Here is a 25,217-nt window from a genome sequence, read left to right on the forward strand (position 1 = left end):
CATATTTACACTCACACAGTCCTCATATAGATTCACACAGTCCACATATTTACACTCAAACAGTCATCATACAGACATATTCAATATGCATATTGAGATTCACACAGTCCTAATACAGACTCACACAGTCCTAATACAGACTCAGAGAGACAGGGGTATTTTTCACTCACAGGACTGTCCTCTGATATTAAAGGGACATTTCTAGGACCCCCCGTAAGTGACTAGTGAAGTACTATGTCTATTGTAAAGACTTGGGAGGTGTGCTACCACTGGACAACAAAAATGTATACAGACACAGCGTTTCAGAAGAAACAAGAAAAAGATTGTCCTTGGTGTGGTGCACCACACCAAGGACAATCTTTTTCTTGTTTCTTCTGAAACGCTGTGTCCTAATACAGACTCACACAGTCCTCATACAGACTCACAACGTCCTCATATAGACTCACACAGTCCTCATACAGACTCACAAAGTCCTCATACAGATTCACACTGTCCTCATTTTTACACTCACCCAGTCCTCATACACACTCACAAATTCCTCATACACACTCCTCATATATACACTCATACAGTCCTCATAAAGTCTTACACAGTCCTCATACAGTCTCACACAGTCCTCAAACAGACTCACATAGTCTTCATATTGACAATCACACTCTCCATACAGACTCTTATAATCCTTATAAGGATACTCACACTGTACTCACACATACTCACTTATTCGTCATATAGACACTCAGACAGTCCTCGTACAGACTCAGACAGTCCTCATATTGACACACACTGTCCTCATACAGACTCACAAAGTCCTCATATACAGACTTACACAGTCCTTATATTGACACTCGTACAGTCCTCACACACTCATACAGTCCTCATATTTACACTCACACAGTGCTTATAGAGACTCACACAGTCCTCATATTGACACTCACACTGTCCTAATACAGAATAATAAAGTCCTCATACAAACTCTCACAATCCTCATATTGACACTCACGTGGTCCTCTTATTGACATTCACAAAGTCTTCATACAGACTCACACAGTTCTGATATTGACACTCACACAGTTCTCATATTGACACTCACACAGTCCTCATACAGACTCACACAATCCTAATACAGATTCACACAGTCCTTATATTGTCACTGACACAGTCCTCATACAGACTCACAGTCCTAATACAGACTAACAAAATCCTCATATTGACATTCAAATGGTCCTCATATTGACACTCACACAGTCCTCATATTTACACTCACACAGTCCTCATACAGACTCACACTGTCCTCATATTGACACTCACACAGTCCTAATACAGACTCACAAAGTCCTCACACAGACGCACACAGTCCTAATACAGACTCACAAAGTCCTCATAAAGACTCACCCAGTCCTTATTTTGACACTCACACAGTCCTCATATTTACACTCACACAGTCCTCATACAGACTCACACAGTCCTCATATTGACACTCACAGAGGCTTCATACAGACTCACAAAGTCCTCATACAGACTCAAACAGTCCTCATATTGACACTCACACAGACTCCCACAGTCCTAATACAGACTTACAAAGTCAGCATACATACTCACACAGTCCTCATATTGACACTCACACAGTCCTCATAGTGACACTCACACAGTGCTCATACAGACTCCCACAGTCCTCATATTTACCCTAGCACTGGCATGATAGGCACTTACATGCAGGAAATAAGAAGCACTGTGTAACAGGCATTGCCCCATGTTGTTTGTGCATATTTGTGTGTTGGAAGATGTGACCCGGGTAGCTTTGTGTGGTAATGAGAAAGCGTCACTGGGTGCATTGTGTTTCTGCAGTCTGTATCTTACCCCCGGGTGCGGAGGAAGAATCTCTGTGCATGGAGGACTTGGAGGAACCCAGCTCACAGACCGCTCCATCAGAGCAGACAAGCAAAGGTAGGTATCTATGAATATGCTGGAAGTCGAAGATAAAGGCACATAAACAATGACAATCTTTCCCGTATATAATCAGAATCACTTTATTGGCCATGTATACTCTCGTATACTAGGAATTTTTTGTGGATTCAGTGCAGCTTCAAGCATGGTACAAGAGGGATAACAAGACATACTGTACATACATTGCATTAGTTGCGCATACAAATGACAATTCACATGTTATGATTTGCAAGGTTAGATAGAGCAGTTAGGTGTTTAGATTAGCAGTATCTTAAGGTGTGTACACACGGTCCACATGCCTTGCGATGCGGGTCCCGATGCGATCTGATCGCATCGGGACTCGCATCGCACGGCATGAAGGAGAGAAGAGGAGAGGACACGATACCTGTCATAGGGTGCCGTGCAGGGGCACAGATGGCATGGTGCTCCGGCACAGCAACAGCTTCCCCCCGCCGCCCCCCATGCGTATATATCAGAGGCCACATCCCCCCGCCCTCCTCTATACGGCGGACTTCCGGGACCGGGTCACTGCGCTTCAGCATTCAGCCCTGCAGCCCCAGGAGAAGCCCCCTCGCCGCTGGAGCTAATGTGAGTAAAGGCACAAAGACTATATAGTGCAGTTCTGCGCTATATAGTCTTGCCTGCCCTCACTATGTTGCTGCCGATTTGCGATTACTCGGGAGCGTGCATCGGCAGCGCGCATTGGCAGCGTATCGGGCTCGCAAGCCCTGAAAAGTACACAATTGGTATGCGATATGGCTTCCAATGTGCACTATATCTGCAACTTCGGAAGCCATATCGTGCCCGTGTGTACACACCATTAGAGTACATTGTTCAATGGCTGAATAACTGTTGGGAAAAAGCTTTTTGTAGTTCTTGACAACTTGGTAGGGATGGACGTGAAGCGTCTACCTGATGGGAGAATATCAAACACGTTATGGCCAGGGTGGAGTTTGTCCGCCATGATCTTCCCAGCTCGCTTCTTGACCCTACTTAAGTATTGTTCCCCACAGGGGGAGGTCCATCCCAATAATCCTCTCTGCTGTCCTCACCACTCTTTGCAGGCTTCGTTTATCAGATTCATTGGCCCCTCCATACCAAATTGTAATAGAGGAGCATAGAACGGACTCCACAATAGCAGTGTAAAAGAGCTGCAGCAGCTCTTGCGGAATGTTGAATTTTTTCAGTTGCTGTTGGGCCTTTTTGACAATGGAAGTTATGTTGGGCTCCCATCTGAGGTTGCGAGAGATTTTTGTCCCAAGGAATTTGAAGGTCTCTACCCATGACACCACTCTGTTGGAAATTACTAGCGGGACCTTGACATTTGGTTTTCTCCTGAAGTCTACTATCATCTCGACTGTTTTGATGGGGTTTAGGTCCAGGTTGTATATATTACATATACAGTGTACAAGGGGCAGCTAAGGACCTGCACATTCTGCCCCCTAGCACTATCTCTCTGGGTGATATATACACGTAGATACCCCAGGCGCTGTCTCTGGGATATATATATACGTATATGCCCTAGGCACTGTCTCTGGGTGATATATACATGTAGATACCCCAGTTACTGTCTCTGGGTGATATATACAGGAAGATAAACCCTAGTGCTGTGTCTATGTGATATACACATGTGGATTCGGTATGAAATTCCGACGGTCAAAATCCCAATAGGGTCAAAATCCCGAATGGGTCATAATACCGACAAGGACAAAATCCCGACATTTAAAATCCTGACATGGTCAAAATCCCGACATGGTCAAAATAATGACATATAGAATGTACAGGTGAAACAGTCACCATGACTTTCCGTCGACAGGTCGCAAGGTCGACATGGGTTTTTTCACTATTTTTTTACCCGAATGTCGACACTGGACAGTTGGAAGTGAACCGCAGCCCCTCGCATCACTCGCTTTGCTCGCAATGCTTCGGGCACGGTGCCTCGCTGTGCTCGGCACACTATTTTATTCTCCCACCATGCCCTAGTGGATGGTAAGGCATGAAATACCGCCTGTCGGGTCAAAAAACAGTGAAAAAACCCACGTCGACCTCGTGTCAACGGAAAGTCATGTTGACTGTTTCACCTGTACAATCTATATGTCGGGATTTTGACCTTGTAGGGATTTTAACCCCTTCCCGACATTTGACGTATATATACGTCATGGCCGGGATGTACTTCCCGACACATGACGTATATATACGTCATGACTTTAAACTGTCCCCGCGTCTATAGACGCGGGGACAGAGGGACGATGTCTGCTGTCCCTGACAGCAGACATGTCCCTGCATGCCCAGGGGGGGCGGCGATGCCGCCCCCCCCGTCGGCGATCGCTGTGATTGGCTGTTCAATGTGAACAGCCAGTCGCAGCGGTTTCCTGTGTTACCGGCGAATCAGACGCACGGTAACACAGGTGTCAATCACCGCCGGGTGTGAGGGGGCATGAGGGGGTCATCGGTGATGACGACACCTCACCCCACCTGCCCCCAAGGCTGTGATTGGCTCGGCTGTGATTGGCTCGTCGGACCGACGAGCCAATCACAGCCAAGGCGCGCCATTTAAACTAACGGTGACTGCGCTGCAGACGCCATTCCGGTCTGGAATTGCGTGCAGAGCGGTCACCGGCCACTCTGTCCTGCTATACATACCTGAACCTTGCCTGATACTTACCTGATCACCGCTGATCACCGCTGGTAGCGTGCTGCCAGCAGCTGGATGCTTCCTGGATCTTGTGACTTCCTGTGTGCTGCTGCTGCAGTGTCATAGAGTCACAGATAGTGATAGATAGTGTGAGATAGTGAGAGATAGTGACAGAGAGTGATAGAGTGATAGAGAGTGCTATATTTTGTGTCTGCTGCACCCCCTTTTGTGCTGATCACTATATCTGAGCTGATCAGCAACTTTTTGGGGGTGCAGAGGTTTTTTTTTATATATATACACCTGTCAGTTGCACCAAAGGTTGTGCTGCCTGTGCAACTGACTGCTGCCCCCCCTGCTGCCCCCCTTTTGTGCTGATTAGTTTAAATTAATTAATCAGCAACTTTTTGGGGGTCCAGGTTTTTTTTTTATATATATATATATATATACCTGTCAGTTGCACCAAAGGTTGTGCTGCGTGTGCAACTGACTGCTGCCCCCCCTGCTGCCCCCCCTTTTGTGCTGATTAGTTAAAATTAATTAATCAGCAACTTTTTGGGGGTCCAGGGTTTTTTTTTTATATATACCCTGTCAGGTTGCACCCACAGTTGTGTGTCTGCTGCCCCTCACTGCTAATCAGTGTTGCATCACTGCATCACTGATCTGCAGTTGTTTTTTTTGGAGAGTGCAGTGGGGTTTTGTTTTTACACCCACGTTGCTTTTGTGGGTGTCCAGTGGCCGCTGAGCGCTGATCAGTGACGTACAATCACTGAACAGCATTTTTGGCACAGGGTTGATATAATTTTTTTTCTGCAGTTTTTTTAAATTGTTTTTTTTTTTTTTTGGAGAGTGCTGTGGTATATTTTTTTTAATTGTTTTTACACCCACGTTGCTTTTGTGGGTGTCCTGTGGCCGCTGATCAGTGACATACATCACTGAACAACATTTTTGGCACAGGGTTGATATAATTTTTTTTCTGCAGTTTTTTTAAATTGTTTTTTTTTTTTTTTTGTTTACACCCACGTTGCTTTTGTGGGTGTCCTGTTGCCTTTGAGCGCTGTTCAGTGACGGTCGTTACTGACCAACATCTGTGCTCAATTTTTGGCGCAGGACCTTTTTTTTTTTTTTAACCCCTTCAATTTTTTTTTTTTTTATTGGGAGCAAATTCCTGTATAAAGTATTTTTTTTTCTGCACTACATACACACTACACACTACATACCCCCCGTGTTGAAATAAAGTTTGTACCCCCCCTACACTATACACGTGTTGAAACATTACACTTACAGAAACACAAAAATAAAAATGGCATCCCAAATGTCATCCCAAATGTCATCCCAGTCATCTAGAAGAATGTATTCAGCGGAGGAGGCATATGCCATGCTTGCCTCTGACTCTGACACAGCCAGTGATGCAAGCAGGGAATTTGAAGGATTCGTCTTAAGCTCCTCTTCCTCCTCTGGTGATGAGGGACCCCCTCAAAGATGTCCCCATAGAGCAGCTGAGACCCCCCCCCCAAATGATTGATCCCGTATGGACCCCACCACCAGACAATTTTGAGCCCCAGGTTCCTGAGTTTTTGGCCATCCCAGGAATCCAATTTGATTCAACAGGTCTCAGAGAAATTGACTTTTTCAAATTATTTTTCTCTGATGATTTTATAAATTTAATGGTGGACCAAAGTAATTTATATGCCCAGCAGTTTATTGCTCAAAACCCCACGTCATCATTTGCTAGGTGGACCCCTGTAGATGCAGTAGAGATGATGACGTTTTGGGGTCTGGTGTTACATATGGGCATAGTAAAAAAGCCAGAAATTAGGCAATATTGGAGTACAGATGTTCTGTACAGCACCCCATTTTACCGTATATCCATGACTCGGACTCGTTTTGAGATAATCCTTAAATTTTTACATTACACCGATAATGCACAGTGCCCACCCAGAGATGATCCCACCTTTGACCGGCTATTCAAAGTCAGGCCGGTCATTGATCATTTCAGTGCCAAATTTGCAGAGATGTACATCCCTGAAAAATTTATTTGTATCGACGAGTCCCTTATACATTTTAAAGGAAGGGTTAAATTCCGCCAGTACCTTCCCAGTAAGAGGGCAAGGTATGGCATAAAAATGTATAAACTGTGTGAAAGCACCTCAGGGTACACCCACAGGTTTAGGATATATGAAGGGAAGGATTCAAGAATTGAACCGCCAGAATGCCCCCCCTCCCTCGTAGGTGTTAGTGGAAAAATTGTCTGGGATTTAGTGCACCCCTTCCTGGATAAAGGTTATCACCTCTATGTGGATAACTTTTACACTAGCATCCCCCTGTTAAAGGCCCTTGGTTCAAGAGGTACAGCAGCTTGCGGTACTGTGCGCAAGAACCAAAGAGGCCTCCCAAAAACGCACATTGCCCAAGTACTGAGAAGGGGTGAAAGCAGGGGAATATGCACCGAAAATATGTTGTTGGTCAAATATAAGGACAAGAGGGATGTCCTTATACTGACAACAATTCATGGAGACAGTACCACCTCCATCCCTGTACGAGGTACCAGTACCCACACCTCAAAACCTAATTGTATCCTAGATTACAATAAGTACATGGGCGGAGTGGATCTTTCAGATCAGGTACTGAAGCCGTACAGTGCCCTGCGGAAAACAAAAATCTGGTACAAGAAGCTGGCCGTGTATATCATCCAGATGGCACTGTATAACGCTTACGTGCTATTCCGTTCTACCAGCCAGAGGGGGACATTTATGCACTTTCAAGAGGAAGTCATAAAGGGCCTAATATTTGGGAACCAGCAGGCAGAGGGCCCCAGTACTTCTAGTACTGGCCCCCGTATTGTACCAGGGCAGCATTTTCCGAACGAAATCCCCTCCACTGCAAGAAAGGGCAGGACACAAAAAAGGTGCAAAGTTTGCTATAAAAAGGGAATAAGAAAGGATACTATTTTCCACTGTGAAACTTGCCCAGACAAACCCGGCCTATGTATAAAGGAGTGTTTTAAAATATACCACACATCTATGGATTATTAGGTTAATCATTTCACCGTGCTTCGGGGGTCTTGCTAATGCCACATAGCACCCACCATTCATTCCACCAGAATCTGAGCTGCAAAATCCAAAAATCACTCCTTCCCTTCTGAGTCCTGCCATGCACCCAACTGGTATTTTTTGGTCACATGTGAGGCACTGCCGTACTCGGGAGAAATTGGGGCACAGATTTTGGGGTGCTTTGTCTCCTTCATTCCTTGTGAAAATGAAAAATTTTGAGCCAGAACTGCATTTTTGTGTAAAAAATGTAATTTTTCATTTGCACAGCCCAGTTGTATCAAAATTGGTGAAACCCCTGTGCGTGTGAAATGTACACTTTACCCCTAGATGAATTCCCTGAGGGGTGTAGTTTGCAAAATGGGGTCACTTGTGGGGGGGTTCCACTGTATTGGTGCTTCGGGGGTCTTTCTAATGCGACATAGCACCCACCAACATTCCACCAGAATCTGAGCTGCAAAATCCAAAAATCACTCCTTCCCTTCTGAGTCCTGCCATGCACCCAAATGGTATTTTTTGGTCACATGTGAGGCATTGCCGTACTCGGGAGAAATTGGGGCACAGATTTTGGGGTGCTTTGTCTCCTTCATTCCTTGTGAAAATGAAAAATTTTGAGCCAGAACTGCATTTTTGTGTAAAAAATGTAATTTTTCATTTTCACTGCCCAGTTGTATCAAAATTGGTGAAACCCCTGGGGGTTTGAAATGTACACTATACCCCTAGATGAATTCCCTGAGGGGTGTAGTTTGCAAAATGGGGTCCCTTGTGGGGGGGTTCCACTGTATTGGTGCTTCGGGGGTCTTGCTAATGCGACATAGCACCCACCAACATTCCACCAGAATCTGAGCTGCAAAATCCAAAAATCACTCCTTCCCTTCTGAGTCCTGCCATGCACCCAAATGGTATTTTTTGGTCACATGTGAGGCATTGCCGTACTCAGGAGAAATTGGGGCACAGATTTTGGGGTGCACTGTCTCCTTCATTCCTTGTGAAAATGAAAAATTTTGAGCCAGAACTGCATTTTTGTGTAAAAAATGTAATTTTTCATTTGCACAGCCCAGTTGTATCAAAATTGGTGAAACCCCTGGGGGTTTGAAATGTACACTATACCCCTAAATGAATTCCCTGAGGGGTGTAGTTTGCAAAATGGGGTCACTTGTGGGGGGGTTCCTAACTTTTAGCATCTTATGGTGCCTAGAAACCTACATGGTGCCTAAAAAATAATCTCATAAAAAGGAGGCTCCAAAATCAAGTAGGTGCTCCTTCTATTATGAAGCCTGTGGTTTGGTCAACGTGCACACTAGGGCCACATATAGGATATTTATGAAAACAAAAGAATTGGGGGAATCAATTTTTAGTCACATTTCTCTAGTAAAATCTACTGTGTTCCTTAGAAAAATTTATTAAAATTGCAAATCTGCAAAAAAAAATGAAATTTTGAAATTTCACCTACACTTTGTTTTAATTCCTGTGAAACACCTAAAGGGTTAACAAACTTCCAAAATGCTGTTTTGAATACTGTGAGGGGTGCAGTTTTTGAAATGGCATCATTTATGGGGGTGTCTCACATACAGGTCCCTCAAAGTTACATCAGAACTGAACTGGTCCCTAAAAAAATCAGTGTTTGAAATTTTCTTGAAAATTTGAGAATTTGCTGTTCATATTTTAAGCCTCCTAGTGTCCAAAAAAATTAAAAGGAGGCTGAAATAATGATGGAAACATAAAGTAGACATATGGTCTATGTTAGTTATTAACTATTTTGAGTGGTATGATTATTTGTCTCACAAGCAGAAAATTTAACATTTTGAAAATTGCTAAATTTTCAATTTTTTTACGACATTTTGGTATTTTTCACAAAAAAGCACAGACTGTATCGACCCAAATTTACCACTAACTTGAAGTACAATGTGTCACGAGAAAACAATCTCAAAATCACTGGGATAAGTAAAAGCAAAAAAAAGTTATCCCCACTTAAGTGATACATGTCAGATTTGAAAAAAAGGGCTCTGTCAGGAAGGCAAAAACTGGCTGTGTCAGGAAGGGGTTAAATGTCGGGATTTTGTCCTTGTCAGTATTATGACCCATTCGGGATTTTGACCCTGTCGGGATTTTGACTGCATCCCATACATGTAGATGACCCAGGTCTCTGGGTTTTATATATATATATATATATATATATATATATATATATATATATATATATATATTATTATTATTATTCAATGCTGGCTGGGAGTGCGGAATTCAAAATATCTATATATATATATCGAAAGTGGGGGGAGTGTGGTCCTTTTTCTGCGCTGGTGTGTGAGCTGCATTTCTACCATACCTAGCTGCTAATATAGGTACCATGTGGGGAAGTGCTTTCAGGGTCAACCCTCCATTTGCATATATATATATAGATCTATATAGATATATAGCTATATCTATATATATACATATATATATAAGGGAGAAGAGATAGATGTGCGCTCTGTCTATTTCACCACTTTTGTACATAAATGATCATACATTGGTACATAAAATTTGTATTTATTCTAATTTTCTTAATAACGACAAAGTATCAATAAAATGAGTTTGTACAAAATTCGATACAGATTGTAGATTCAATTACACTTTGTTCAAGTGAATGACAACAGTTCCAACTTCAAGGTGTGCAAAACTTATTTGGATACGAAACCCTACGCGTTCCGTCCCTTAGGACAGCATACCCACAGAAGTTGGATGCACACTTTGTCTCAATCGTATTTTTTAACCACACATGCATTGAAGAGACCCCTGTAGTAGAGCAGTTTGGCTTCAAGCTGTTATCGGCAGAAATTTGGGCTTTTTTGAAGTCCTACACCTCTGCAGGACAGAGGTTTTACCATAACTGACGTGGTCAGTAACCTTTTATATCTACTTTTGTTGGAAGAAGTCTATCTTTATGATACAATTCTGATTGGATCCCCATTTGCCCCTGATGAAGTCCTAAGGGACGAAACGCGTAGGGTTTCGTATCCAAAGAAGTTTTGCACACCTTGAAGTTGGATCAGTTGTCATTCACTTGAACAAAGTGTAATTGAATCTACAATCTGTATCGAATTTTGTACAAACTCATTTTATTGATACGTTGTCGTTATTAAGAAAATTAGAATAAATACAAATTTTATGTACCAATGTATGATCATTTATGTACAAAAGTGGTGAAATAGACAGAGCGCACATCTATCTCTTCTTCCATATATATATATATATATATATATATATATATATATATATATATATATATATATATATATAGATATAGATATAGATATATATATATATATAGATATCTATATCTATATAGATATATATATATATATATATATATATATATATATATATATATATATATATGTATGCAAATGGGGGGTTCACCCTGAAAGCACTTCCAATAGTGTAAAGCGTACTACCTCTACTAAATCTCCCCTGTTAGTGGGAGATGAAAACAAAGACCAAAAGAGAGATGTAGAGGGCGCTATTGAGATTCCCACCACCTTGTCATGTGCTCAGATTAAGGCAAATAGACAATCGAACATTCTCAATGACATTTATTTAAAAACATTTATAAGAAGCATTAGCAGATTAGAATTCTTTGGAACCGCATGGATAAACCCGACGCGTTTCGTCTCCGAAGAGACTTCCTCAGGGGTACACTGTGGGTGGTACAGAATGCCATATAAATAACGTATATACAATACAATAGATATTAAAAACCGAATCAAATAATTTGATACATACAAAGAATATGCGGTATGCTAGGTCTATGACCAATACCAGAATTTGGAAGACACAAAAGAAGGAATTCCCGCACCAGTATCTTTTTGTTTGGATTCTCCTCCCCCAGTTATTTTCAAAAACTTAGTGGAGATCCAATCTTCCACTAAACTAGTCCGGGGGGTGCCACCCACTACTTAAAGTTAAACCTATACACCCACAGAGAAAGAAGTATCTTGTAGGGTGCACTGAGAATCAAAATTTTTTATAAAATATAGCTTTTAATAGTTCCTATAAAAGGTCTCTTAATCAGATGGAGACCACATGACCTTGTCTCAGAGTGAAATATTTAAAAGATAGAACAATGTGATAAGAATTGAAAAAATGTGAAAGAATTAAAATGAGAAGAAAAGGATGAACGTATGTGTGTCAGTTATTTATATATTTCTTGGCTTAAATTGCCTTTATAATAAATTTCTGTTTGCTGCTGTTATTATGTTGCAGCTAAGCAAACAGTAATGTTGTCACCAGGGTTCATTAAATTATATATTCAATGAGGGAACACTGTATCATATGACAGTGTTAATTTTTCCTCATATGAGCAATGTTTTCTGCTGCTCAGTAATATGTGATTTTTCTAATTTTTTATCCCAACTGGGTAATGATTTTATACACGTCCGCACTAGAGAGGTACATGGGGATGGAAAGGACCTTTATAGATCGAATTATCAAAAATATGTCCCTTCAATATTCATTCTTTATTCTGCATGTCCCTGTTTCTGTGTTTGAGCGGACTTACCGCCAGACCGGGTGCAGTTGGACCATATGGTTTTATTGTCACACCTCTCCTTAAGATGGAGTTAAATTAATATAATATAGCCTATTTATATCAATAGGATCTCTATTACCCAAAAATTAAGCGATGTCCTCGCTGGGTTCAAAAATGGTTATATAGGTGTGTGACAATCATAAACGGACTGATGGTTAGACAATATTTCTTGGTCCTAGGGTGATTTATGTTAGCACCCCTTATAATATTATTCCCCGTCTCTCCTCAATCCCGGTACTAAGCGGTTTACCGCCGGGAAGTGCCGTGACAGATATGTTAAATAAATGTTTCACATATATTCAGTTGTAATTAAATATGCCTCAGTTGGACATATAACATTTAATGTCTTTTTTGTGTGCATATAAAAAATTTTTTCACATATATTGAGCAGTAATTACTGTTTTATTAAACACTTGTATTCACATTTGGATATTATTCTCTGTGTGTTCGTGCACACGATTCCCTTTATTCACCCCAACATTGTAGAGGTTATGACAGTTAAATGTGCCAAGGTAGGGAGCGCTAAGCGCTGGTTCACAGTGAAGAAGTGTCAGTTATAAGTGTCATACAGTAATAAGCGGTCGCATCCGCCTGTTTGTTTAATTGCGGGTAGCACAATGTGTGTGCTCCCAGCAATATCAGTCTGCTTCCCTGCTTATGCGGTCGCACACAGTATGCTGCGCCGCTGCCTGTCCGTTTGTCTCGGGTAGCACTAAGAGTGTGCTCCCGACATGGCAGAGTGTTAGCCGCTATTACGGTTACACGTTATACAGTGGTACAGGTTCCGGGTAGCTTTTGTAATATGCTCCCGGCGTAACCGCACATATATACCGCTTACCGGCTTATATGACAGGCTGCCTATTAGCGCAGGTCCCGGGTAGCATTGAGAATATGCTCCCGGCGTGATTGTACATTTATGCCGCTGTCGGCTTTTGTGACAGGCTGCCTACTAGCACAGGTCCCGGGTAGCACAGTAACCGTGCTCCCGGCGTTGCTGTGCGTTCGTGCCGCTGTCGGCTTCAATGTCAGGCTAAGTGCCTATACAGACTGTATTAACAGGATAACTATATGCTCATACAAATAAACCCTGAGTGGAACAGCTATACTGACTGACTACACATACATTTCATTCTAATCTGACTACCAACGACCGTTTCACTATCGCTTCCTCAAGGTATCAACCAGACTGTTCTCCTGGACGGGTTTAAATCCCCCGCCTTCATTCCTCATTGGCTGAGTGTCACTGTTCATTTTCTTGTGGATACTCCCCCTCTCTATCCATTATATGTGAAAGAGGGTTCCTGATACATTTTTACTAATATTTTGTCAGTTTTTGTCTAAATCTGACATCAAAATGACTTTTCACTAGGATGTCATAAGTTTCATTGTATTTGGATTATTCATTATGATGTTTGGCATTTCTTTATATATTGTTTTTTATTTTTTAATTTTTTAATTTTTTAGAATGTTATTCTTCGTTTATTTTTATTATTTCCAGTTTATCCACAGCTATTAATATCTAGGGATGTATGTGCTATATAAGTATCACGACTTTTTACGAATTTACCTGGTATTTGTCATAACATTTTTATAGTCTATTATATTTCATTATCTAACCTTTTTAGGTATCATAATATGGGGGACTCTTGCTGTTATCATTGAGTCTCCTTTCTTGTTGGTTGTATACATGTATTATTTGCATATATTATTCATCGTCATTTTATCTTGTTTGTTTTATTATTCATGTACAGCCTACTTGTAAGTTGTGTTTTTATATATCAAAGGACACAACATCATTCATGTTATTAATTATTGGATACATTAAGTGGTGAATTATTTAGAAAGACTTATTTAAGACAGTTCTTATGTGAAAAAGAAAAGAGAAAATGGATTAATGAGATGTGATTTTATGTGTCATCTAGGAATAAATAATATTAATAAGATTAAATTAATTGTTATTTATTAAATATACATCTATTAGTGAGAAAAGACGTGATAATAAAAGACAAACCGTAAACATGAGTGAAAGTAAACCGTGATAATTTGGAGAAGATGTGATTATTATTACGTGGTATGTGCGGTGAAATATGTGATTATATCACAATAGATGTTGTGCATAATTATTTATATGTACATGAATTTTTCTTTTTATTATTGCAAATTTTTAATACTTTTTTAGGATTTATGTACGTCTTTTATATCTCCTGTACAATATTATTAACAAATATACAGTATAATATTTCTCTATTTGTTCGTTAATTAGATATTAAATCTAATTTACTTAAGATATCCAGTGGTGCAGGGTTATATCCTACTAGTCCCTGTTTATATGGCCCCAAATCCCTCAATACTAAATATATCGGGGATATCGCTATTTATAAGGGCAATAGGTTAAAGGGGGAGGAAAGAAGGAGGGGGAAGTTTTAGGATGGGAGAAAAAGCCCCGTTTGAATGGGCTAAAATTGGAGGGTACAGAAGAAGGTTTTATAATTCGGATAATGTGGAAAGGGTTAGTGTAAAGAATTTTTCAATTTCTTGATGGAAAAGAAGGACGAGGGGAAGGTTGCAGGGCCTGGATTCGTTCTCATATTCCGGAATCAAAGAAAACAGGTGAATTGGTTGGTCTCATTCAGGCCCCATGGTTCTACACTATTCATTCGGAAGATCCACTTGGATTCTTTTTTAAGGAGTTCCTTCATGATATCTCCCCCTCTTATTCCAAGGTTAAGTTTTTCTATTCCGAATGCTTGTAGTTTGTCTGGTCTCCCGCCATGGTGTTTCAAAAAGTGTCTCGCCACACTGGTAAGTTGTTTGAAATTCTCCCGGTCACGCCCTGCATTTTTGATATTTCTGATGTGTTCCATCACTCTTATTCTCAACTGTCTACTTGTCATGCCAATGTACCTCAAGCCACATGGGCAAAGGAGGCAGTAGATGACTCCAGTGGTCTTACAGTTAATGAAATCTGTGATTTTGTGTATCTTGTCATATCTGTCCTTGATTTCTTTTGTTGGTGCTATAAACTTGCACGTACTGCAATCGCCACATTTATGTGTTCCTAGGTATTTCCTCTGTTTGTGTTTATTTCTATCGAAATGGCTATGCACCAGTGTGTCTCGAAGGTTCGGGGATTTTCTCCAGCTGGTCTGGATGCGGTCTCCTAGTATCTTAGCAAGTTCATGGTCCGTAGTGAGTATTCCCCAGAAACACTGGGGAATACTCACTACGGACCATGAACTTGCTAAGATACTAGGAGACCGCATCCAGACCAGCTGGAGAAAATCCCCGAACCTTCGAGACACACTGGTGCATAGCCATTTCGATAGAAATAAACACAAACAGAGGAAATACCTAGGAACACATAAATGTGGCGATTGCAGTACGTGCAAGTTTATAGCACCAACAAAAGAAATCAAGGACAGATATGACAAGATACACAAAATCACAGATTTCATTAACTGTAAGACCACTGGAGTCATCTACTGCCTCCTTTGCCCATGTGGCTTGAGGTACATTGGCATGACAAGTAGACAGTTGAGAATAAGAGTGATGGAACACATCAGAAATATCAAAAATGCAGGGCGTGACCGGGAGAATTTCAAACAACTTACCAGTGTGGCGAGACACTTTTTGAAACACCATGGCGGGAGACCAGACAAACTACAAGCATTCGGAATAGAAAAACTTAACCTTGGAATAAGAGGGGGAGATATCATGAAGGAACTCCTTAAAAAAGAATCCAAGTGGATCTTCCGAATGAATAGTGTAGAACCATGGGGCCTGAATGAGACCAACCAATTCACCTGTTTTCTTTGATTCCGGAATATGAGAACGAATCCAGGCCCTGCAACCTTCCCCTCGTCCTTCTTTTCCATCAAGAAATTGAAAAATTCTTTACACTAACCCTTTCCACATTATCCGAATTATAAAACCTTCTTCTGTACCCTCCAATTTTAGCCCATTCAAACGGGGCTTTTTCTCCCATCCTAAAACTTCCCCCTCCTTCTTTCCTCCCCCTTTAACCTATTGCCCTTATAAATAGCGATATCCCCGATATATTTAGTATTGAGGGATTTGGGGCCATATAAACAGGGACTAGTAGGATATAACCCTGCACCACTGGATATCTTAAGTAAATTAGATTTAATATCTAATTAACGAACAAATAGAGAAATATTATACTGTATATTTGTTAATAATATTGTACAGGAGATATAAAAGACGTACATAAATCCTAAAAAAGTATTAAAAATTTGCAATAATAAAAAGAAAAATTCATGTACATATAAATAATTATGCACAACATCTATTGTGATATAATCACATATTTCACCGCACATACCACGTAATAATAATCACATCTTCTCCAAATTATCACGGTTTACTTTCACTCATGTTTACGGTTTGTCTTTTATTATCACGTCTTTTCTCACTAATAGATGTATATTTAATAAATAACAATTAATTTAATCTTATTAATATTATTTATTCCTAGATGACACATAAAATCACATCTCATTAATCCATTTTCTCTTTTCTTTTTCACATAAGAACTGTCTTAAATAAGTCTTTCTAAATAATTCACCACTTAATGTATCCAATAATTAATAACATGAATGATGTTGTGTCCTTTGATATATAAAAACACAACTTACAAGTAGGCTGTACATGAATAATAAAACAAACAAGATAAAATGACGATGAATAATATATGCAAATAATACATGTATACAACCAACAAGAAAGGAGACTCAATGATAACAGCAAGAGTCCCCCATATTATGATACCTAAAAAGGTTAGATAATGAAATATAATAGACTATAAAAATGTTATGACAAATACCAGGTAAATTCGTAAAAAGTCGTGATACTTATATAGCACATACATCCCTAGATATTAATAGCTGTGGATAAACTGGAAATAATAAAAATAAACGAAGAATAACATTCTAAAAAATTAAAAAATTAAAAAATAAAAAACAATATATAAAGAAATGCCAAATATCATAATGAATAATCCAAATACAATGAAACTTATGACATCCTAGTGAAAAGTCATTTTGATGTCAGATTTAGACAAAAACTGACAAAATATTAGTAAAAATGTATCAGGAACCCTCTTTCACATATAATGGATAGAGAGGGGGAGTATCCACAAGAAAATGAACAGTGACACTCAGCCAATGAGGAATGAAGGCGGGGGATTTAAACCCGTCCAGGAGAACAGTCTGGTTGATACCTTGAGGAAGCGATAGTGAAACGGTCGTTGGTAGTCAGATTAGAATGAAATGTATGTGTAGTCAGTCAGTATAGCTGTTCCACTCAGGGTTTATTTGTATGAGCATATAGTTATCCTATTAATACAGTCTGTATAGGCACTTAGCCTGACATTGAAGCCGACAGCGGCACGAACGCACAGCAACGCCGGGAGCACGGTTACTGTGCTACCCGGGACCTGTGCTAGTAGGCAGCCTGTCACAAAAGCCGACAGCGGCATAAATGTACAATCACGCCGGGAGCATATTCTCAATGCTACCCGGGACCTGCGCTAATAGGCAGCCTGTCATATAAGCCGGTAAGCGGTATATATGTGCGGTTACGCCGGGAGCATATTACAAAAGCTACCCGGAACCTGTACCACTGTATAACGTGTAACCGTAATAGCGGCTAACACTCTGCCATGTCGGGAGCACACTCTTAGTGCTACCCGAGACAAACGGACAGGCAGCGGCGCAGCATACTGTGTGCGACCGCATAAGCAGGGAAGCAGACTGATATTGCTGGGAGCACACACATTGTGCTACCCGCAATTAAACAAACAGGCGGATGCGACCGCTTATTACTGTATGACACTTATAACTGACACTTCTTCACTGTGAACCAGCGCTTAGCGCTCCCTACCTTGGCACATTTAACTGTCATAACCTCTACAATGTTGGGGTGAATAAAGGGAATCGTGTGCACGAACACACAGAGAATAATATCCAAATGTGAATACAAGTGTTTAATAAAACAGTAATTACTGCTCAATATATGTGAAAAAATTTTTTATATGCACACAAAAAAGACATTAAATGTTATATGTCCAACTGAGGCATATTTAATTACAACTGAATATATGTGAAACATTTATTTAACATATCTGTCACGGCACTTCCCGGCGGTAAACCGCTTAGTACCGGGATTGAGGAGAGACGGGGAATAATATTATAAGGGGTGCTAACATAAATCACCCTAGGACCAAGAAATATTGTCTAACCATCAGTCCGTTTATGATTGTCACACACCTATATAACCATTTTTGAACCCAGCGAGGACATCGCTTAATTTTTGGGTAATAGAGATCCTATTGATATAAATAGGCTATATTATATTAATTTAACTCCATCTTAAGGAGAGGTGTGACAATAAAACCATATGGTCCAACTGCACCCGGTCTGGCGGTAAGTCCGCTCAAACACAGAAACAGGGACATGCAGAATAAAGAATGAATATTGAAGGGACATATTTTTGATAATTCGATCTATAAAGGTCCTTTCCATCCCCATGTACCTCTCTAGTGCGGACGTGTATAAAATCATTACCCAGTTGGGATAAAAAATTAGAAAAATCACATATTACTGAGCAGCAGAAAACATTGCTCATATGAGGAAAAATTAACACTGTCATCTGATACAGTGTTCCCTCATTGAATATATAATTTAATGAACCCTGGTGACAACATTACTGTTTGCTTAGCTGCAACATAATAACAGCAGCAAACAGAAATTTATTATAAAGGCAATTTAAGCCAAGAAATATATAAATAACTGACACACATACGTTCATCCTTTTCTTCTCATTTTAATTCTTTCACATTTTTTCAATTCTTATCACATTGTTCTATCTTTTAAATATTTCACTCTGAGACAAGGTCATGTGGTCTCCATCTGATTAAGAGACCTTTTATAGGAACTATTAAAAGCTATATTTTATAAAAAATTTTGATTCTCAGTGCACCCTACAAGATACTTCTTTCTCTGTGGGTGTATAACAATACCAGAATTTCTTTAAAATTTCGGAGAAATCTGCGAAAGATGTAAACCAGAGCATGTGCCTCAGAATGGATAAGACGAAAAGATGGAGTACAGTATAACGGAAACGAGAGAGGAGGATATGAGGAGGATGAGGTGAATACAAGATAAAGGACATACCCGATGACGATGAACCTTTATTGAGGGCCCTTAAAAAGAGGCAGGGCATTTGAGAAAAGGGGAGGAATTTATACTTAGAAAAGGGATGATCAAGGGTAATTTCAGTGCTACAGATTATGTGACATATTATATATCTCAAGTGGGTCATCCCAGAAAGAAACTCAAAACAAGCCCCTAAGGGCCTTTAAACGACCAAACGACTAGTGGTCCAATTTACAACGACTAGTAGTCCCATATAAATTAAGAGACATGCCTTATGGCAGTCGTGTACTGTACATAATTAGGACATCCTTTAGACATTATAATATACAGTGTATAAAACGACTGGCTGATACAACGCATATTTTCTAGACTTATAAACCACAATATCCCAAATTGGGGTCTGTAATAACTAACATCGATGGAAACAATAGTATCAGGTGTATAAGAAAGACAGCACCTAGACTGTATGAACACACGTCTTTATAGGTCTAAGTCGTATGTCTCACAGATCCCAGTATCACTTCAATTTTTAGAGAGCAAAGAGGGTCCAATATCAATGCTTAACTAAAGTAGTCAGGGGTACATGGAGAATATTGGAATATAAAGAGGACATTGCGCTTCTATGGAGCTTTTCTCTAAGCTCATATGTGTCAGAAAGTGTGTAGCTATGACATCAATCTTTCTCCTACTACTGGCAGTTAACAAACAGTGTTACCATTATTGAAATGTTGCCAAATTATAAGTCAGAACATGACAGCAGTCGGCAGATAGAGGGAGACATTATAAACAGTTTCACAATTAGTAGCAGTGTCACCAGTGGCGTAATTACTAATTCTGCTCCCCCCTGCCGAAAATGCAGGGGGCGCCCCCGCTAGGTTAAACACCAACCCCCCCCCCCCAGGTTAAACACCAAAACCCCCCCCCCCCAATGCGGCCATTACCTTAGCCGTGGCCGCGATTATGCTGCCAGTGGAGGGGAGCCGGGGTGCGGTGGAGGGGTGCCGGGGTGCGGTGGAGGGGAGCCGGGGTGTGTGGAGGGGAGCCTAGGTGAGGGGTGGGTGAGATGTTAGCTCCTGTCGCGTCTGTGCCGGGTTCCTCCCCGCTTTCCCGTCTACTGCTGCAAATCAAAAGTGACACTTGGAAAATGTCTGCCTCCAAAAAGCAGACGAAAAACTGTCTGCAGTATGGGGGCAGCCATTTTCCGAGTGTCACTATTTGTATTAGCAGCGCTGCAGCAGTAGCCGGGACTTGGGAGAGCTGGGACCCGGCACAGGCGCTGGCGGCAGAAGGCAGTGAGTAATGTCCCGCAGGCCCCCCCCCCCGGCGCCCACACCCCCTCAGCGCCTCCCCGCCACTGCGGGGGCTGCGGGAGGATAGTTACGCCACTGAGTGTCACAATTATTAGAACTTTATCCAATGCTGTACCACTGCATAAGTCAGAATGTAACAACATTGCTAAATAGCCAGGTCAATCAAAATGTAACCTACCAGAATCCTCCTCATATCCTCCTCTCTCGTTTCCGTTATACTCTTTTCGTCTTATCCATTTTGAGACACATGCTCTGGTTTACATCTTTCGCAGATTTCTCCGATATTTTAAAGAAATTCTGGTATTGGTCATAGACCTAGCATACCGCATATTCTTGGTATGTATCAAATTATTTGATTCTGATTTTAATATCTATTGTATTGTATATACATAATTTATATGGCATTCTGTACCACCCACAGTGTACCCCTGAGGAAGTCTCTTCGGAGACGAAACGCTGTTTGCTAATTAAAATTTAATTAGCAAACAGCAATGTTTCAATGCCTACTTGGGCATTTTCATCAAGGCTTACAAAACAATCAACAGTGTCCTACCTTATAACACATCCCAGGACTCCGCAGTGCCGCGAACGGGACCACGCACCCGGGCGACGGTGCAGGAGGAGTGACGTCATCACGCTGGCGCTTCTCCTAGCGTCAGCGGCGTACGTCGCATAGCAACCCTGTGGGGATAACAATAAACAACCCACGTGAGACGGACAAAACCATTAAAAACATATAAATACAAGTGAACAAATGTATATACAATAGCAATCATAAGTGTAGTTAAATGACTAAAAATTGTCAATAGCACACCTAATGCAAAATGGGAAAATAGCATAGTTACCTCCCCTCCTGCATTCTGCAGGAGACTCCCTGAAATAGCAGCAATCTCCCTCTCTCCCTCATTAGTCTAGCAATCTCCCTCATGTCACCTAGCCCACATTACACTGTTACATCATAGTTACCTCCCCTCCTGCATTCTGCAGGAGACTCCCTGAAATAGCAGCAATCTCCCTCTCTCCCTCATTAGTCTAGCAATCTCCCTCATGTCACCTAGCCCACATTACACTGTTACATTTTTGGGGAAAAAAAGATTGAGAGATAGATACATTTACATTGAATAATTAGCGCCATTTACCAAGTATAGTATCTCTTACTGACTGCTTTGGGGCTCATCTACATTTGGATATAAGTCATTTTAAAACATTCCTCTCAGAAGTAGCAGTACACACCCACGCTTCTAGGTGCCACGTGCACAATCTCTTCTCACAATCTCTCCATATATGGAGCTAGACACGCCCTTTGGGAGGAGCACGACACACCCCCTCAATGGGGCACTTTGCAAAATTCTACTGCCAACTATAATCTCCCTGAAACTAGTTTTCAAAAGTAGGCAAGTATGGAAAAGAGAAAGAATACACAAGTCGGAACAAACATAACTGAGTGCAAGCCACTAGAGGGAGTGCACTGATACATACGGAATACCTAGCTCAATCACAAAACATGATAATAGAAAATTAGTAAGCTTAAACGAATTATGAGCATCACGGTGTTCAGATGAATAATCAGGTCTGGCAAAACTACAAAAAATAGAACCAACCAACAAAGTAAAACTACACCCGCTTGGAGGCACCCAAGTACTACTACTGTTTGGAGGATTGTGCCGGACACTGCCTGTACTATCTATATATATACATATATATATATATATATATATATATATATATATATATATAATTTGGTAGAGAACAAGCGGCACTGGAAGTCTTGATAAATCTTTTATATAGGTTCAAACATACACAATGTCCGACGTGACGTTTCGGGGATCAACCGTCCCCTTTTTCAAGGTGTGTGAGCGAGATATATATAGGCGTAGGGTCCTGCACTCACATCCAGGTGAGTTGATTGGTAGGGGTGCACCACAAAGGCAGTTCAGTCCAAAAAGCCATACATATCCAGGATGCTTAATAAAAAGCAGAGGCACTCACCATTTTAGCTTCAGTCAGCAATTTTAATGCACAAAATCAATCATATAGGTCGACGTTTCAACCCTCAAGGGGCCTTTGTCAAGACATGCAGAATATCCAGGCAAAGAAGATAATACTGACACATGCCACATGCAATCATTTTATACCCCATTGATTACCAACATAGCTCACACCTGTGAGGCTCAATCAGCCATTGGTGGTGCCAGTGAAACGCACACAATCTATTCAGATGCACCCATTATATTTATGAGACACATATATCTATGCTCTGGCAGTGTAGGCACCTATAATCGCAATATTTAGAAGTTTAAATGGAATACATAAAGAGCGTTTTTACCTGGAATCAGCATAACAAAGTCCGGACCGGATGTCCGTGTGGTGACCCGCATCGTACTTCCGGGTCTGCTTCCAGCTTCACGCTGGCTGGAACGCAGGAGAGGCTGGGTTGGAGAAGCGTCACAGCTACTGCCAGCCAATCAGGGGCACAGGCTGCGCAACCTATAAGCTGTCAGGGGGAGACATATACACGGCTGTGTATCGTCCACGTTAACCCTTCCAGCGGCTGTGATTATTATGTAGAATCGGGGCGCAGTTTAAATATCGAAAGATATTGTTGGTTAGAGCCTTGTTTAGATAACCCAGGGGCATGGATGACTGCATTTACAATAAAATACATAAACACAAGGATTAGACATATAAAAGGAAACATATAAAAAAAGAGAAACGGAAACTTATAAAAATAGAAGGGTACTTCTTTACTTTCACGGCGCCAGCATGGCACCGTGCTACTTCCGCCTTGTACGCTCGCCACAAACTATGTAAAATAAAGGAAGTTAACGCCATGCCAACATGGATAGTTCATACCTCCACTATCCATGTTGGCATGGAGTTGATTTTAAATAGCGTGGCGAGCGTAGCGAGCCACCGAGCCCGCAGCGTGGGCGAGCGAAGCAAACCCCGCAAGGGGACTCTGACGCGTGGCGCCATGCTGGCGCCGTGAAAGTAAAGAAGTACCAATAGAAGTTCTATCAAGTGTATAGAAGAAATACACCTGGATCAGTAGACATTTTTGACCAGTGGCTATTATAGATACAGCTATATAATCATACACGCTAGGTTCTTATTCATAGAAAACATTGGGGGTTAGTGCTGAGCTTTGCCCTGGTGTGTATACAACCCAATATATATATATATATATATATATATATATATATATATATATATATATATATATATTATATATATATATATATATAGGTTCTTATTCATAGTAACTGTGCTATTGAAGGAATATACTGAGATGATTGTATTCATTAAGCCCCTTTGGGTCGATGGTGTTTAGACGATTGATCCACCTTGCTTCAAGTTTTTTCAGTTGTAGTTCACGATTACCACCCCTCTGGTTTTTCTGTACGTGATCAATAAGCATGCATCTAAGACTGGATACCTGGTGTCCAGATTGCATAAAGTGTCTTGCAACAGGCTTATCGGAGCTGCCAGCTATCAGTGCTGCCCTAATAGAGTTTCTATGATTCACCATGCGCTCACGGAAGCATTGGGTAGTAAGTCCAGTGTAATATAGTCCACATGGACATATTAGAATGTTAGATGACGTGGTCCATGGTGCATATTAGTTTTTTATTGATGCAAATTTTTTGTCCACTGTGTGGGTGGGCGAAGGTGGCACCGGTCATCATCGATCTGCATGTGATACAGGTCGGGCATTTAAAGCAGCCCTTCTTTCCAGATTTTAGCCAAGTAGATGTCTTCAGAGAAGGATTCATCATCGGCCTCATCAGCATCTGCCGGATATTCGGGCCACGTCTGTAGGCGTTCATAGGTGGCACTTTTTGGTCAAGTGCAAGAGCTGGATCTGAGCCTACTATCGGCCATAATTTTTTATATACTGACTGTGTTAGTCCAGACCTGTGGTCATAGGTGCTGACGTGGACCGTTCTTTTTTCTTTCTTCGCTGACTGCGACTGTGTTGGAGCCTCAAATTTCTTTATAGCTTTTTTTAAGGCAGCGATCAACACTCGTCGGTGAGTGCCCCCTCTCTAGGAATCGTAGACGCATTTCTTCCAATTGTGTGGCTGCGTTTTCCTTCGAGGAATTTATCCTTAGGACCCGCAAGAATTGCGATATCGGCAAACTCTCCTTTGTTGGCGCTGGATGTTGGCTGTTCGCATGTAAGAGAGTATTTCGATCGGTCTCTTTCTTGAATAAGGTGGAGCCAAGTTTGTGCCCTCCTCTATATATTGGGAGATTCAAGTTTACCCTCTGTCTCTTGTTTTGATTAAACTTAAAGAATTTAAATACATTTCCAATTGGCCTCTGATATAACAAAAAATATTTTTTTCGAATGGAGCTAGAGATACGATTCTATTGTGCCTCTGCACATGGATGGATCTGCCCCATATCTGTGGATTCATGTCTGTGCGATATATACACGCGTAGATTCGGAATGAATTATAACATCCAGGATAATTTGATAAATATTCTTTGGAATTTGAATCTAAATATAAACATCTGTGTGTGTATATATGT

The 25,217-nt window shown here is 40.9% G+C and overlaps 1 protein-coding gene across 4 annotated transcripts in view; it reads left to right on the forward strand.

Moving 5' to 3' along the window:
* LOC146046056 (cyclic nucleotide-gated channel beta-1-like) overlaps nt 1-25,217 on the forward strand; it is a 415,388-nt gene that overhangs the window by 236,029 nt on the left and 154,142 nt on the right. For all 4 annotated transcript variants that reach the window (XM_083165226.1, XM_083165229.1, XM_083165228.1 and 1 more), the window contains one exon: nt 1,846-1,944. In XM_083165226.1, coding sequence (XP_083021352.1) covers nt 1,846-1,944 — 99 coding nt within the window. The remainder of the gene's footprint in view (nt 1-1,845; nt 1,945-25,217) is intronic.

This window comes from Crinia signifera, chromosome 11, assembly GCF_055691185.1.
Source record: "Crinia signifera chromosome 11, ASM5569118v1, whole genome shotgun sequence".
NCBI classification, from domain to species: Eukaryota; Metazoa; Chordata; class Amphibia; order Anura; family Myobatrachidae; genus Crinia; species Crinia signifera.